This window comes from Equus asinus, chromosome 20 (assembly GCF_041296235.1).
Source record: "Equus asinus isolate D_3611 breed Donkey chromosome 20, EquAss-T2T_v2, whole genome shotgun sequence".
In the NCBI taxonomy this organism is placed as follows: Eukaryota; Metazoa; Chordata; class Mammalia; order Perissodactyla; family Equidae; genus Equus; species Equus asinus.
In genome coordinates, this window is record NC_091809.1 from 67,801,400 (window position 1) to 67,817,702 (window position 16,303).

Below are 16,303 nucleotides of genomic sequence, written 5' to 3' on the forward strand. Positions count from 1 at the left end.
CAAAGATGGCCTTTACCTGACTGAGGAAATTTCCTTCTATTCCTAGTTTTTCAAAAGTTTTTATCATGAATAAATGTTGGATGATGTAAAATGAATTTTTGCATCTTTGAGATAATTTTTCTCTTCTGTTCTGCCAATATAATAAATTATATTGATTGATTTTCAAATGTAAAATCAACCTTATATTCCTGGGGAAACCACCTCCCCTGCCCTTAACTATGATGTATTGTCCTTTTTTGTATATTTTTGGAATCAAAGTGCTAATATATTATTATGGATTTTTGCATCTTTTTTCATAAGGGATACAATTTTTCTTTTCTTGCATGTAATTTTTCTTTTCTTTTAATGACATTATAATGCTGTAAGGGTTACGCTGGTTTCACAAAATAAATTGGGAAGTGTTTTCTTTTCCTCTATTTTCTGAGTGTGTGTAAGGTTAGTATTATTGTTTTCTTAAACGTTTGATAGAGTTCACAAGTGAAACTATGTGGGCCCATAGTTTTCTTTGTGGAAAGATTTTTTTATTACAAATTCAATTTCTTTAATAGATACAGAGCTATTCAAATTTTCTGTTTCACCCTCACCAGTTTTGGTAACCCCTGGCTTTCAAGAAATTTATCCATTGTGTCTAAATTGTTAAATTTATTGGCAGAAAGTTGTTCATAATATTCCCTTCTTATTTTTTAATGTCTTTAGAACCTGTAGTAATTCTCCTTCTTTCATTCCTGATATTTGTAACTTGTTTCTCTCTCTGTCTCTCTTTCATTTTCTTTTTCTTAATCAGTCTTGCTATGGGCGAACACAGATTATTGATTTTACATCTTTTTAATTTTATAATAAGGCCTTTAAAGTCACAAATTTCACTCTAAGTGTTGCTCTAGCTTCATCCCACAAATTTTGATACATTACTTTTATATTACTTTTCAATTCAAAATATTTTATTTCCCTTCTGATTTTCTTTGATCCTATTTTTTAGAAGTATGTACATAATTTTCAATTAGGGAATGTGCAGAAAAGAGTTGACACAGCAGGACTGATACCGCCACCCTTAAAAAGGCCTGCTTGTGAGGTTGGCCCTTGGCTGGCATCTGGGAACATGGATTTTGAGAGGGTCTGCCTCAATTCTGTAACTGATAAGAGTGGCTCACCATACCTAAACTGTTTATACAAACACTGTGGTTTATGATGAACACCAGCTTCCTTTTGCAGAGTCTGGATTTAGGGTACGTGCTAGGCAGAGGGTGCCTATGCGACTGACCTCCCAATAAAAACTCTGGACACCTAGGCTCAGGGAGCCTTGCCTGAGCTTCCCACACATTGTCACAATTTGTTGCTGGAATAATTGTTTCCTGTGTGACTCCATGAGGAGAGGACTCTTGGAAGTGGAAACCAGTTTTCCTCCAGATTTTCCTCCACACTCTTTCCCTTTGACAAATTTTCTTTGTTTCATTTTCTCTGCTCTGGCTAGTTCCCTGTTAAGCCCTTTAAATAAACATTTCACATCTGAAATTACATTTTTTATTTCAACATTCCCATTTTTAAACACAGTTTTCATTACTATACTAAAACTCCCATCACATATGCTGTCCACCTTTTCTGCTACATCCTTGAACATATTTTTCACAGTTATTTTAAAGTCCTTATCTTCTAATTTGAACATTTGCATAATCTTTAGGTCTCCTTTTATTGATGATTCTTCTCTCATCCTGGGGTCGCATTTCCTTTCCTCTTTGCATGTCTCATAATGTTTTTTTATTGTGTGCCAGCCACTTTGTGAAACGAATAGTCAAAACTGAAATGGAAATCATGTATCCCCAGGAAAGGACACACCCGTTCTCCCATCAGGTGTCTAGCACGGGGTCTGCCTTAATCTAACCTCTGGTTACCTGGGTCTAGTCTTTGTTGCAGCTTTAGTTAGATTCTGTCCAACACTAGCTTCAAACATTCTGAAGGTAGGAACCCGACTTCCTCTTGACTAAGACACCCACTCTGTGGTACTTTCCTATGGCAGCTGCAGCAAACTAATACAGATGAGGAGGAAGGTGCAAGGTGGTACCTTTGACCAGATAGTCCAGAGACGTGGAGGTAAAGGATGGAGAGTTCCCACACATTAAAGTGAAATTGTCTTTCTTTCAACTCATGCCCAAAAAGTGAGGTGATTCCACGTGAGTATGTATCTGGCCCGGTGTCCTGGGTTTTCCTCAAGTCTCTCATTTTGTTGGCCCCTTGTTCATCCTCAAAAACCTATGGAAACAAGAAAAGATCCCAGTTAATGGACTGTCAGTGCTGAGCTCTGGCAAACCACGAAACTGAAGAGAGCTTTTGTTCCTTCAATCCACATTTATTGAGCCTGCGCTGTGCATGCAGCTCAGAGCTAAAAGCTAAGGATAAGGGGAGCAGGTGGAAGACACCCTCTGGCCTCCAAGTCAGGAGTGAAGGGCAAAATCCTGTAGTTGGCACCTGGGGGCAGAGAGGACAGAAAGCAAACGCATCCTGACCCAGTCAGCCCAGGCTCTGCCCAGAGCCAAGAAAAGTGGCTGCAGCTCAAGGAGCAAGCCTTAGATCTCTTGTGCTCTTCTCTCAGACTGAGGTCTGAACTGGAAGGCCTCCCTGGGTGGGACTCTCCACATGCGGCAACTGGACCCCAACATGCTGGTAACCAGGCTGGTGCACCTACATTCCTAACGGTTAAGTGGAGGTCCTCCAGGGTCAGAATTAGATTCTCAGATCTTCCCCAGATCGCCACAATCAAAACCTTCTTTGTGGAACCCAGAGCATTTGCATGTCCCAGGTGACTAGGTGACCAAGCACAGCCCCCAACCTAATTCTTCACATTACAAGGGAAGGGAGTTTGAGCCAGTTTTCGTTGCTATACTAAAACTCCCATCACATATGTTGTCCCCCTTTTCCACTACATCCTTGAACACGTTTTTCACAATTATTTTAAATTCCTTATCTTCTAATTTGAACATTTGCACCTCTTTTGGTCTCCTTTTATTGATGATTCTTCTCTCATCCTGGGGTCGCATTTCCTTTCCTCTTTGCATGTCTCATAATTTTTTTTATTGTGTGCCAGCCACTTAGTGAAAAGAACAGTCAAAACTGAAATGGAAATCATGTATCCCCAGGAAAGGGCATACCTGTTCTCCTGTCAGGTGTCTAGCGTGGGGTCTGTCTTAATCTAACCCCTGGTTACCTGGGTCTAGTCTTTATTGCAGCTTTCATTAGATTCTGTCCAACACTAGCTTCAAACAGTCTGAAGGTAGGAACAGGACTTTCTCTTGACTAATCTGGGCTCTGGTTGCTTTCTGGAACGAAGAGCCCAGAATGCTGACTGCCTAGCATGATGCTGGATGCTCTTGCTTCCCATAACTGTTAGCTGAGATGAAAGTGGTAGCAGACAGTGACCTCCCAGAGGGCATGCAACACGCCTTTTGTTTCTCTTGCTGGACCTGACCCACAAAGGCACTCAATTCATGTTTGGGGTACTGAAGATGGAAGCTAAATCTGCTGACGCTAAAGGAAGACTTGAGATGTCTGCAAATATAAAACCCACAAGTACACAACCGTAAGAAAGGAACTGGGATGGCGCTGCCCTCCCCGACTTGCGCATGCACCTTTCCCGCTCTCTCCCTTCCTTTTCCTGTCTTTGTGTGTCATTTCTTCTCTCCTTCAAGGTTATCTTTCATTTATGTAGTTGGGATAATAACAAAAGCAAATGACTTCTGAGTGCTAGCCACAGGTCAGGCATCGTCCCCAGCTCTTCACCTGAATTATCCCAGTGAATCCTCCCAACAACCCTGGGAGGCGCCGGCATGCTCTCCATTTTAAGGTGAGTAAACTGAGGACTATAGGGGTTAGGGATCTTGCCCCAAGTCGCACAACTGGAACGGTGGAAGCAGGAAAGGAGGTCAGGCAGACTTTGTGCTCCAGACACCTGAGGAATGTGTGTGTGTGTGTGTGCGTGCAGTGGTTTGTGGTATGTGTGTGTGTACAGTACGTTTGTTGTGGTGAGTGTGCAGTGTGTCTATGGTTGTGTGTGTGCATGCACACATGTGTATGTGTAGGGAAGGTCAATGGGAGAGAGTGTAGGATGCTTGCCCTCTGCACCCTTCCAGGCGCCTGCAGAGCTACCCACCTTCCAGCACTGAAGAGCTTGCGCTTTCATCCTTGCTAACAGGAAGAAATCCATTCCTGCCGCCCCTCGGGGGAAAGAAAGAAAGCAGCAAGGAGGCCAAAGCACGAGGATGAGAGGGCAGCCCATGAAAAGAACTGCCCTTTTCTGCCCAGGCCTTTTCTTATCCTGTTCCTTCCTCAGTCCTTGCATATACCAAGCCCCCAGTGCACCACTGGGAGAGTGTCTGCCTGGTCCAGTGCCAGGCTCACTAGGGTGTGGCAGCCAGTACCTGTAGGCATTCCCCTGACCAGCAGGAACCAAAGGTGCTAATGTGCTTCTGGTCCACAGGATGAAGTTCCACGTGCCGTGTACTGTCATGCAAACAGGACAGCATGGCCCAGCAGGCCGCTTGACCTCACCCTTGGAGCAGACTCACTCCCACCATTTCATGAGTTTGTTCAGGCTCCAGAGCGTCTGCCTGGATGGGGTGCAGGGCATTAACAACAGGTGGAGCTTGGTTCTGCTGCCCCTCAGCCTGGCTCCCCTTGGAGGTGTCCTGAAAGCAGTGCTGTGGTTTCCAGAAGGCTGAGACAATGTTCTTGTATTCCTTGCGGAAGTTCTGGTTCAGCAGCCCATAGACGATGGCATTAAGGCAGCTATTGAAATAAGCCAGGAAGTAGCTAGTGACAAAGAGCCACTCTGGGACCTGGGGAGCCATTTCTTCCGGGTTGATGGCCACAGCGAGGCCAATACAGTTGAGTGGGGCCCAGCAGATGGCGAAGATCACAAACACCAGGAACATGGTTAGAAAGCTCCGGACGTCACTGGACCTCAGGCGCAGCTTGTTCTCTGACTTGACCTTCCTGCGAGCCTGGAGCACCAGCACCCAGATGCGCAGGTAACAGAAGGACACGACGGCGATGGGGAGGAAGAAGTGGATGACCACCACTGCAGCCGTGTACTCAGCGCTGGCTGTCTGGATGAAGGTGCAGGAGTAGATGCGCGGGTCGTACTCCAGGGACCCCACAGAGAAGTTGGGCACCAGAGCCACCACAGTGAGCAGCCAGACGAGGCAGATGTAGAGGCGGGCGTGCCAGTGCCGGCAGATCCGCTGGTAGGCCACACTGTGGCAGACGCAGCAGTAGCGGTTAATGGCAATGGCGGTGATGTTGAAGACGGAGCCGATGACACTCAGGCCCATCACGAAGGCGCTGGCCTTGCAATGCACTTCCCCCAGGGCCCAGCCATCATGGAAGATGGCCACAAGAATTAGGGGGTAGGGGTACAAGGCCACCACCAGGTCAGCCAATGCCAGACTCACCAGGAACAAATTACCTGGAGCAGGAAACAGGAAGCAAGAGTCAGCACGAGACCCCACGATTTCTACTCTGTAGAACAGCCTATGCTTTATCCAGTTACTTAAAAGTGACTGAGTCACTGTTAGCATTGGGAAGGAAGCCAAGCGGCTTCTGGAGACACAGAGTTCAGAGCTCAAATTGTATCTCTGCTACTCACTGGCTGTGTGACTAAGGCAAGTTACTCAGGCTCTCTGAGTCTTACTTTTCTCTTTTGTAAAATGGGGATAATGACACCTAATTTATACTCTAGCTGTGAGAATTAAACAACAATGCAAAGTGCTTGGGGACCCAGTGGGCACTCACAAGATCTATTTTCATGATAGGCACAGATGCTCAGAGGCTTTGCTCCATTTAAGCTCCAGCAAGGATTCTGGGGGAGGAGAATCTGAAAATCAGGAATGTGGATTCACCAACATCAACACTCCTCCCCTCCGTACTCTCACCCCGCCCGCGACCCCGCATCTCTCTCTGATAGTCTCCTTTGGCATCTTCTCCCCACTGGATAACAGGCTACTTTCTAAGTGTCTTTAGTTCATTTTTCTAAATGTGAGTTGCATTTTGCAGGTGGAAGAGAAGAAAGGTTTTGAGAGTGGGAACCGTGTGTTCTGGTTTTCCCCTGTCTGCTTGTCTGGGCCTTACATGTGCAGCCATGTTGGCAGACACCTGGCCTGGTGGCACAGAGTCCAGGCCTGTGGAGCGGGGAGGGGCTGTGGCTGCTCCCCATCTCACATCCGCCAGGGGGCTCCCTGCTTTGCCCTCCCCTTCCCCAACTTCCTGAACTGCCTCTCTCTTCTGAATGGAGAGTTCTCCAGCATCACCAAGCTCAGCCAGCAGGAGACAGGCTCAGGAAACCATGACAGCCATTGATGAATATGCTTCTTGCGTGTTCTGGACCAGAGTTCTAGGGAGGAGATGAAGCTAAATCCAAGAAAAAAAACAGTCTCTGTTCCTAAAGCGTTTGCATCCTAAAACCAATACCGACTCATGAATAAAGTACCAAGAACCAGAACGTTTGGGCCAAATGAAGGTCAGGATATGAGCAGCTCCATTTCCAATGCTATTTATTTCATTCACCAAGTGTTGTACTTTTTAAGCACCTACTATGCTCAGAAGGTAATATATTCTCTATTCTCCCACCAGCAGAGGCCCTCAGGAGGCAGTGGGCACTGGACACAGTCTTTGAAGTCTTCAGGCCTCTTGCTACATGGGGAAGTGCCAGCTGCCAGTCTGACAGAGGCTGAACGCAGAGGGCAGACGGAATGGATTCACAGGAGGGACTCTCCAAGGAGACGCTGGGCTGTGGTCTGGCTTCAAGGGGGTTTGGAAAAAAGGAGGCTCAGAGCCATCCAGCTGAGAGTTCCTCTGAGTCTGATCTTCAGGTGAAGTAACTCTGCACTTGTGATTGTAAGTGCACCCCATCTCGAGGAATATTCCACGGGACATGCTCCAACTGCCATTGGGAACGTGGAAGACCCACAGACAGGCTTCTTGCAGTGCCTTTTTTGGCCTCAGAGGCTTGGGGTCAACCCCACTCAGAAGTGACAGAAAAGAAGTCTGTTAGCAACCTGGGAGTTCTCAGGACTTAGGAACTCCTGAATCCAGAGCTAGGTTAGGGCCTGAGGGAGACAAGATGTAACTGAATAGAAAGGAGATCATTTGGACAATTAGAGCGCTTGCAAGGCAGTGAGCTTCCTGTCTCTCGAGGTATTCAAGTAGAGGTTGGATGGTAAAGGAAAACCCTGCCTCGGATTGAACTGCTAGATTCTTTCTTATTCTACTTATTTTAGGGATTTACTTAATGGGATAAAGCCCTCTCATATTCTTTCTGGTTGGTCCTGCAAGGCAAGAAATGCACATCTGAGGACCTGCTTGGGATGTGAGGGTTCTCCTGCTTTTCCTCTTAGTTCCCTGCCTTGTTTGCTGTCTCCCCTGGTGGATTTCAGAATCGGACTCTCCTACTCAGACCTCACTTGGTCCCAAGAGAGTGAAGGATTATCCGTCTCAAACTTCTTGTTTTCAGCTGAATCAGGAACCCTTGTCTCTTCCCAGAATTTTAAGTGTCCTTTGGATGTTTGGAGGTGGCACTGGGAGTTGGAACAACCTGGGTAATCTCAGTTCTGCCACTTTCTGGCCGGGTGAACTTGAAGCAGTTACTGAACTTTTCTCTCCATGACGAGCCCTTCCTTAGCTCCCACTCTTCTTTTGGAGTCCTCCTTCCCCTCTTCACACACATTCCACATGGCTGTCTCTGTGAAGAAAATCACTTCTTTCCAACACAGGAATATCGGTCTCCCTCTGGCACGTGCAGAGAAAGTCAAGAGCTGCTGGGAGCCGGTGCCAGCTCGGCCAGCTGTTTCCCCGGGAAAGCAAGTCAAGCTCTGCCGCGTTAATGTAGCTCATCCCCTAATAACGCCCCAGAGGCCAGCAAACAGCTTGTAAATAGTAGGAAGAGCACATTCAACTCCACGTGGAAAGTGATTCAATTACTCTCCCCTATTACCCCGGCTGTTCCTACAAGGCTGAAATCAACCAGTTCCTGCCGTAGATTCATCTGCCCAGACATCATACTGTCTCCCAGCTTTCTTGACACCATTCCAAATTAGGTGAATAAAATTCTTGTTTTCTCTCCCATCTGTAAGAACGCAGGTCCTATTTGGATGATAATCAAGGGGAGATCCAGTTCTCTTTCCATTTCTTCCCCAGACAGGTGAGAAATCAATCAGGACGCACACAGCACTGCTCATCATCCCGTGCACGGGCTGCTAATGAATATTTAGATCACAAGTCCCGGCGTGACTTATTTCCATCTGCCTGCATCAGGCAGACTTGTATTAGTGGAGACAGGCTTCAACAACACGACTTTGTTCACTAATATGGAATTCCCTTCCAATATTCACACGCAGAGCACATCCCTTCCCACACACAGCCACCACAATCCTCTCCATCCTCACTTCCTCCTTCCTTCTTTCTGGGACATCTATTCCTTAATGAGAATCGGGTAATCCAGGAGGGAGCCAGCCAGTGCTGAGCTATCTAGGCTTCAGATAGGAGAATTTTGGAAGGTAAAGCTACCTCCATCCCTTGCCCCTCTTCCCTGCGCTCTTCCTGCATGCCTGAAAGACTTTTTTGGATTTAAAACTACATAGCCCTGGTCATTGAGCTAAAAGGCCGTATAAAATAGACCGACACTGGGTCATTTACTCAACAAATATTGCTGAATATCTACTAGCCAGCTCTGGCGGTCTAGTGGTTAAGGTTCGGCATTCTCGACACTGCAGTCCAGGTTCATTTCCTGGTCAGGGAACCACACCACCCATCTGTCGGTCATCATCCTGTGGTGGCTACATGTTGCTGTGATGCTGAAAGCTATGTCACCGGTATTTCAAATACCAGCATGGTCAACCATGGTGGACAGGCTTCAGCAGAGCTTCCAGACTAGACAGACTAGGAAGAAGGACCTCACCACCCACTTTCAAAAAAATTGGCCATGAAAACCGTATAAGTAGCAGCAGAGCATTATCTGACACAGTGCCGAAAGGTGAGAGGATGGCGCACACATGCAAAGAAACTGAGCAGGGGCTCCTTCCGATCTGCTGTACACAGCGTCACTAAGAGTCAGAATCGACTTGACAGCACTAGCAACAACAAAGCATCCGTTAAAAAAAATAACTGAGATGCCTGTTACAAAACATTCCTCCCTAACCATCAAAAGAGGTCACTCAGAGAGTCTTAAGGTAGCATCTTATTACTTTAATTACACTTAATAATAACAGCAAAACAACAATTGGTATAGCACCTTAAAGTTTATAATTTGCATTTACATAAATTGACCCAACTGTTTCTCACAAGAATCCTTTAAGGCTGATAGCATGATTTCCATTCTACAGATCAAGAAACTAACTCTCAGATTATGGGAATTGCCTATAACTGCAACAGAGAAAGAGCGAGAAAGAAGAGAAACAGGAGGAAACCAGGAAAAGAGAAATGTCAAGGGGGTTGAGGGCAATGGGGCAGTTTCTTGGTCATCTACACAAATGAGAGTGAACAGAAAAGTGCCCGCTTAACTTGGCAGTTGAGAGGTCAGCGGTGATATTAGCAAAGGCAAATTCCGTAGAGCGTTGGAGGATAAACTTTGTATGTAGGTTGCTCTCTCCGTCAGCTCTGCCTTCCAGGGAAGGAGGGAAATGGAGTGGTCCTTAGAAAGGAACATCCTTTGATGGGAGATGGTGCAGGGTGTTTTTCTTGTTCTTTTCTCTCTTTCTTCTAAATGAAAGAGACTTGTATCTGGCATATAATAAGAACATAGTAATATTACCTATTATTTATTTATGTTGTTTTTATATTATTAGTTGCACAGAAAGGGGCTCATACTGTTGGACTAGGATCCCTGTAAGATAAGATGTGAGGAGCAGTGGTGGGGTGAGGACAGTGAACAAGGCAGGATGTTGCCCCTAGAATGTAAACTCCCTAATAACTGGGACTTTATTTCCCAATTTCCTAACTTTGACTCTTGCAGCAACAAGTATTTGAAATTGTAGGACCTAATAGCAACATCAGTATCTTCTGAGTTTTGTGGTATTTCATGCTAAATACAGAATCCAACTTTCTGAAAAAAAGGCAGTCAAACATGAAAGTCTTCACTCCTCTGGGCCACTGAGAGCTACATGGGAGGAATTAAAGAGGATTACGAGCTTTCCTGATTGTTTGGCTAAAGACATAATTACTGGATTTAAAATGTGTTCGTCTTTGCTCCGTGAGGAGATAATAAGGTATTCAGAGCCAACATGTGAAGCTGGAAAGCTCAGACGACATCAGGGAGGGAGTCCAAGGGAGCCCACTTTGGTCTCTGGCTGATAACAAGCACTCCTAATCCTGAAAGCTCAGGGGGTCAAAAGACACCTGTCACCAAGTGGCATCTCCATGCATCGTCTGTGGTAGGCTAGAGCCTGGATGAAGTGGGCTCCACCTTGGCACACCCAGAGGGCAGGGACGGTGGGTCTATTAAATATCTCCCCCAAGTCTTTCAAGAGCCTTTGTCCAGGGCCAGCCTATTTATTCATTCATTACTTACCTTCTCAATCAACAAGCGGGAGGAGAAGTGGCAAGGATAAGGGTCTGCATCTAGGCTCTGCTGTAATCTAACTGGGGATGCAAAACACCTGCCAGGCTGCAAACTGTCATTAGGAAGCCTATGATCAGTCACTAGGTCCAGATAAGAGAGGATGCAGACTCTGAGCATCGCTGGGCACCTCAAGGACAGAGCGGACCTTAGACAAGGACCTGGGTGTTCAGCAACCAAATCCTCCATGTTTTCCTGGGCAAACCCAATGTCAAATATTTCATATCCTTCCTCCTTACAAATCACCGAACCATCCTAGAAATGGCCACTTGCACTTACAACACCTCCTGACAGCCTTTTTAAGCCAGCTGCAGCACAAGGACCCATTGTCAGACCACGGCTCCTGACTGTTGCCTGGGCAATTAGGGTCTCTGTGCCTACGGGCCACGAAGAACGGATGCTATTGTGCTTTCCTCTCAGCTAACGGAGATGATCTCAACGTCACAGTAAGGACATGTTTCTCAGCTCTCTTCTGTGTGGCTGACTATCTGGATGGTACAGGTGATGGCAGGATGCTCACATTTTACTGGCAGCTTAAAAGGGGGCAACCTCAAGCCAGAGGGCAACGGGCAAACTCCCTAAGGAGTCACTCCCTGACACGCACAATTTTTTTTTTTTTTTGAGGAAGATTAGCCCTGAGCTAACATCTGCTGCCAATCCTCCTCTCTTTTTCTGCTGAGGAAGACTGGCCCTGAGCTAACATCCATGCCCATTTTCCTCTACCTTATATGTGGGACGCCTACCACACCATGGCTTGCCAAGTGGTGCCATGTTCGCACCAGGGATCCGAACCAGAGAACCCCGGGCCGCCGAAGCAGAAAGTGCGAACTTAACCACTGCGCCACCGGGCCGGCCCAAGACAGGCACAATTTTAGGGAGTCGTGGTGTAGGTGAATCCTGTTAGCCACACGGGAGCAGGCACATCTTTGTGCAGGAGGTACCAGTAAGCTTTTGAGAACAAGAGGGTGGTGTACTTTGGGCTTTCAGTGCTCAAAGCAATTTAGTTCCCCGAGAACTGTACTGACTACCTGAACAGTGCTGAGCACTGTGACTGAGGTCGATGCCACCTCATGAAGCAAAATTAATACCTCCGTCCCACTGCTTTCCTGGGATCTTGTCCACTGTCTTTTGTGTCAACACACTTGTAGGCAGTTCTTATGATGTACCTGGCTCTGTGGAAAGAAATGGAATAAAAGTCTCTGTTCTCAACAAGTTCATGGTCCAGTGGGGAGAGAGAAAAACTCACAATACAGTGAGCTGGGTGCTGTATCGGGAGGTACGTGGAAGTCTGATGGGGAAGACAGTAACTATGCCTTTCATGGTATTAATATAAATATCGACAATGCTGTAGGGGAGATGTGGAAGGGGTTTGAAAGAGATATTCACTAGCAGAAACAAGGTTGGGGAGCTTCCCCAGATGAGGGCAGTGCATCAGAGAGCACGGAGTGTTTGGGAAGGGGCAATAGCTTGTCGGCACCCAGGGGAGAGGAGAGAGACAAGCCTATAATGTTGCGTTGTGGGGTGGGTGGGGGCGGGTAGGCTGGCCCTCTTTGGCTGTGTGAGCTGTGTTCTGGAGCTGGACCATGTTCTGTAGCTGGAGGGCAGTCACTGAAGGCACGGGTGACTCTGGCAGTGCTAACAGCCACTGGAAGAGGGAGCAGGGCAAGCTCTCCGGAGTCTCTGGATATAGTTTGCTCAAGAGATGATGAGGAGGAAATTAGGGCAGTCAGAGTGGGGAGGGCAGGAAGCGGGAGAATTGAGAAATACTGTAAGCCAAAATCCTGAGGACTCAGGGAGTGAGGGGACCAAGAATGACTCCCAGGGATCAGGTGTCTGGGAGAATAAGAGAGGAAGAAGATCCAAAAACTAGCATCAGGTAAGCCAAGGGAATGAAAGGTCCCAAGGAGGGAGCAGCCCTCAGGGTCACACAGCCCATAGGGACATTTCTGAGGAGGCCAGACCCCAGAGGACTGAGGAGGAAATGGGAGGCAGTGGCTATAAACTGTTATATTAACACGTCTGGCTGAGAAGGGAAGGAAAGATGTGGCCATGAAGTTCAAAGGAGACAAAAAATCAAGGAAGAATCTTTTTTCTTTTAAACTCCAGAGACCCCGTGTGTGTGTGTGTGAGTGTGTGTGTATGTATGTGTGTGTGTAGGCTAAAGGGAAAGAGACGAACGTTGAAAATACAGAAGAGAGAGAAGGCACTTGATGAAGGAAGGTTCCAGAAGAGCAGGGAGAGGAAGAGATAAAAAGTACAGGCACTACTGTTAGCCAGGTGTAGATAGAGGGTAAGGGTGGCAAGGGTGGGCACAAGGCAAAGTCCTCACACACTGTCAGGAGAGGTCAAATGTGGTGGGGCCCCAGGAAGCACCACACCGAGAAGTGTGAAATGCCAACTGGGTGCCACGCACTGTGCAAGGCTCTGGGAATATAGTAAAAAGTGAACCACACACCTGGCCTTACCTTCTAAGTTGGGTCAGTGCCTTGAACTTGTCTCCCACCTTCCCTCCATCCCTCCCTGTCTGCCTTTCTCTAGGGCTGTCTCTGAGAAAGTCAACCCAACACACACAGCTGCAGACAGGGTAGTCTAGAAAAAAAAAAAACACTAGACTTCCGCAGGTGATCACTTTGCAGCATAAACTGATGTGGAAGTACACCTGAAACTTACATAATAAAAAAAAAGATGGAAAAAAAAGACAATCTAACCACTTACCCTGCCATCAGGAGCATCCCTGTTATGAACGACAAGGGTCTGCCCCACAGAGAAACTAGGCTTGTAAGTCAAGTGAAGGATAGTGACGTCTGCTAAGAAAGGTGGTATGACCTTAATAAGGCTGTGTGCTTGGTTAGTGGAAATATACGTATTCTCGTTGTCATAGTCCTATCTTCTTAATACTGATGAATTGAGGAACCAGACTTAATTACGTAAAGGTCTGAGATAAGTGTTTCTTAAAGTAAATCCAAACTCTCTAGTAAGAGAAGACCTGACTAATGGTGGAACGGATGCTAACTATTCAAAGCTCTGTAGGGTTTTTTTGTGTGTGTGAGAGGAAGATTATTGATGAGCTAATATCTGTTGCCATCTTCCTCTATTTTGTGTGGAAACACCGCCACAGTGTGGCTTGACCAGCGCTGCTAGGTCCGTGCCTGGGATCCGAACCTGTGAACCCCGGGCCACCAAAGCGGAGCATGCCAAGTTAAACACTATGCCACAGGGCTGGCCCCAGCTGTAGGTTTTTAAGCTCACGCTGCCAAAGTTACTTAGTTTAAGTCAATACTATGATTTTTTTATAGCTATCATCAATAAAGCCAATAATCTAATAAAAACTGGTTAAATTGCATGACTAGAGCACCCACCATTGTGCCAGGAATTAATGTCATTTAGATATAGTGTTAAAAAATTTTTCTGTTCTGGGCTTTAGCAGAATCACCAGGAGGTGGGAAGGAAAGTACAGAGGATGTGCCAGCAACTTAACGTGCTCATCACCCACCCTGGCCATGCTCTTGAATCAATAAGGATACTGTGAGCCCTGCTAGGAGCACAGAAGACATCAGCCCTCAGCAGGACAGAAGAGGCGGCAGATGCTTGCTGCCTCAGGCCAAAGGAAGCAGCACCCACTCCCCTGCCACCTCTCCAGTGGGAGGCAGCCCAAATCACTGAGCAGCTAACCACAGCCCACCTAGCCTTCTCCAAACACCTGAAGAGTCAGGGAGAAAAGTGGACAGTGTCCATACCTGGAGGGCACGCCCCTGCCTCCCTCCTGCCTCCCTGCGCAGGAAATAAATGTTTATGGCTGCTGCAAAGGGGCAATATGATCAAAAACATTAAACACAGCTTTCTAATCATAACCTGCGCTCTCCTAATGATAAGCTCTTACTCAAAGGACACAATAATAGATTGAAAAAAGTATCCGAGATGATACTAGCCACCACTACCGAAATGACCAAATTAAAAAGCTTACTTCCTCTTAATAACGTCAAGATTCCCATATTATGGAGAGAAGCTCACATTTTTATTGTTTGTTCTTTAACTAAAAATCCTGGAGTCACACGGCCATATAAAATATATATGTACAACCATTTACTAAAAATGGCCTTTCTGAATGGTCTAGCTCCTTAGAAGAGCATTTTAAAGCTATATAATAATTCATTTTCTCCTGCTATATTTTCATTTTAACTTACTCTAATATCTGAGTTGCCCCTCTAAGGCCCAAACTGGGACATTACAAATTGACAAATAGATCACTGAGCTTCTTCCCAAACTGAAATGGTCAGCAGACTCCAATGACCCCTCAGGGCCAGAGTTCAGATCCTCCCTCCCTCTCGTTTGGTTCCCTTGTAGACCTGAGTATGGGGAAAATTGGAATGAGAGGTGATCAGAAGGGAAAAAAATACTTTCAACATGCAGCGCTATTTAGCCAACCATTGTTCTAATCTTTGGCTAATCCCACGAATTTCCTGTCTTCAGAAAGGAGCACATTACCTCAAAACAGTTTAGTTCACTCCAAGCAGAGCCCGCGATTTCTGCATTCGCACTCTCTCAGTTGGAACTGGATCTTTAGATGACCCGGAGATAAGTTGCCAACACAAAACCCACGGGAGCGCTTCCATTCATTCTCTCATTGTCTCAGCAAATGTTTTCTAAGCACCCACTACGTGAAGCCACAGTGCTTGCACTGGAAGGAGAGGTGGTCGAAGATTGTGAGATTTCTGATGCCAGATAGGGGCCCCATCTGGACCGGCAGAAATTGGAGCGCCACGGATAGCGACGGCGTCCGGCCGCGTGGGTCCCCACAGCGCCAGCGCCCTGCCAAAAAGTGCATGAGAAAAAACTTTGCCCAGTTCATGCTGATGCGCCAAGCGCGCCCTGGGCAACTGCAACAGTTGGGCGCCAGAGCCGCATGTCGGGGGAAGGCAGCAACTCACCCTAACTTTTGAGCTCAGGACCAAACTTGGGGACTAGGTTAGAGAGAAGGGAACGGGACGCCTGGGACTGAGGAAGGACACGGAGGCGGATTTGGGAGTGAGAAGCAAAACGAGACGTCAGGGAACCGCCTGACCCCAACAGGGGGCTTGGCGCTCACCTGCGTTCCGGAGCTTGCGGTTCCTGAGCACCGAGAGGATGACCAGGAGGTTGCCCACGATGTCCACCGCGGTGGTGACGATAAGCACGGCGGCCAGCGCGGGCGCCACCCAGGGAGGCCGGGGCGTGCCGGAGGGCCGCGCGCCGCCAGCCCCGGGCCAGCCCGGGCGCACGGCCCGCCCGCCGGGCTCGCAGCAGTTGGAGAAGGAGCTGTTCTCGGGCATCGCGGACCCTCCCGCGCAGCGCGCCGGCCGCCGCGCCCCACCCCGCTCGCCAACAAGTGCACAGTGCCCAGCCGAGCCGGGCGCTCCTGCTGCCCGCTACTCTACCCGGCGGGCTTAGGAGGAGGCCAGGGAGGAGGGACGTAAAGGAGATAATTAATTAAGCGTGGGCAGGGGGCGGAGAAAAATGTAGGAATGGGAGGAGGAGTTGAGGTGCAGGCGTTGCCTAAAGGAGTGTGTCCCTCGGTGGCTCCTCGCTCCGGAGCAGCTGTGACTCAAGAGTCTAGCACGTGCCTGGCCCAGGTCAGACCTCAGTTCCTGAGGGCACCACCACACCTGAGACCCCAGATTTCACACCAGAGAAGCTGTGCCCAGGAAGGGACACCCGGGTTTGTGGCCTGGG

General features: G+C 47.6%; 1 protein-coding gene across 1 annotated transcript; it reads right to left on the minus strand.

Annotated features, from left to right (window-relative positions):
* Window positions 1-4,138: 4,138 nt before the first annotated feature.
* Window positions 4,139-15,938, minus strand: MTNR1B (melatonin receptor 1B). Its single transcript, XM_044753476.2, has 2 exons — window positions 15,681-15,938; window positions 4,139-5,452 (listed from the first exon to the last, which is right to left on the minus strand). The coding sequence occupies exons 1-2, from the start codon at window positions 15,901-15,903 to the stop codon at window positions 4,533-4,535; spliced, it is 1,143 nt and encodes a 380-aa protein (XP_044609411.1). The 5' UTR covers window positions 15,904-15,938; the 3' UTR covers window positions 4,139-4,532.
* Between the last annotated feature and the right edge of the window lie 365 nt (window positions 15,939-16,303).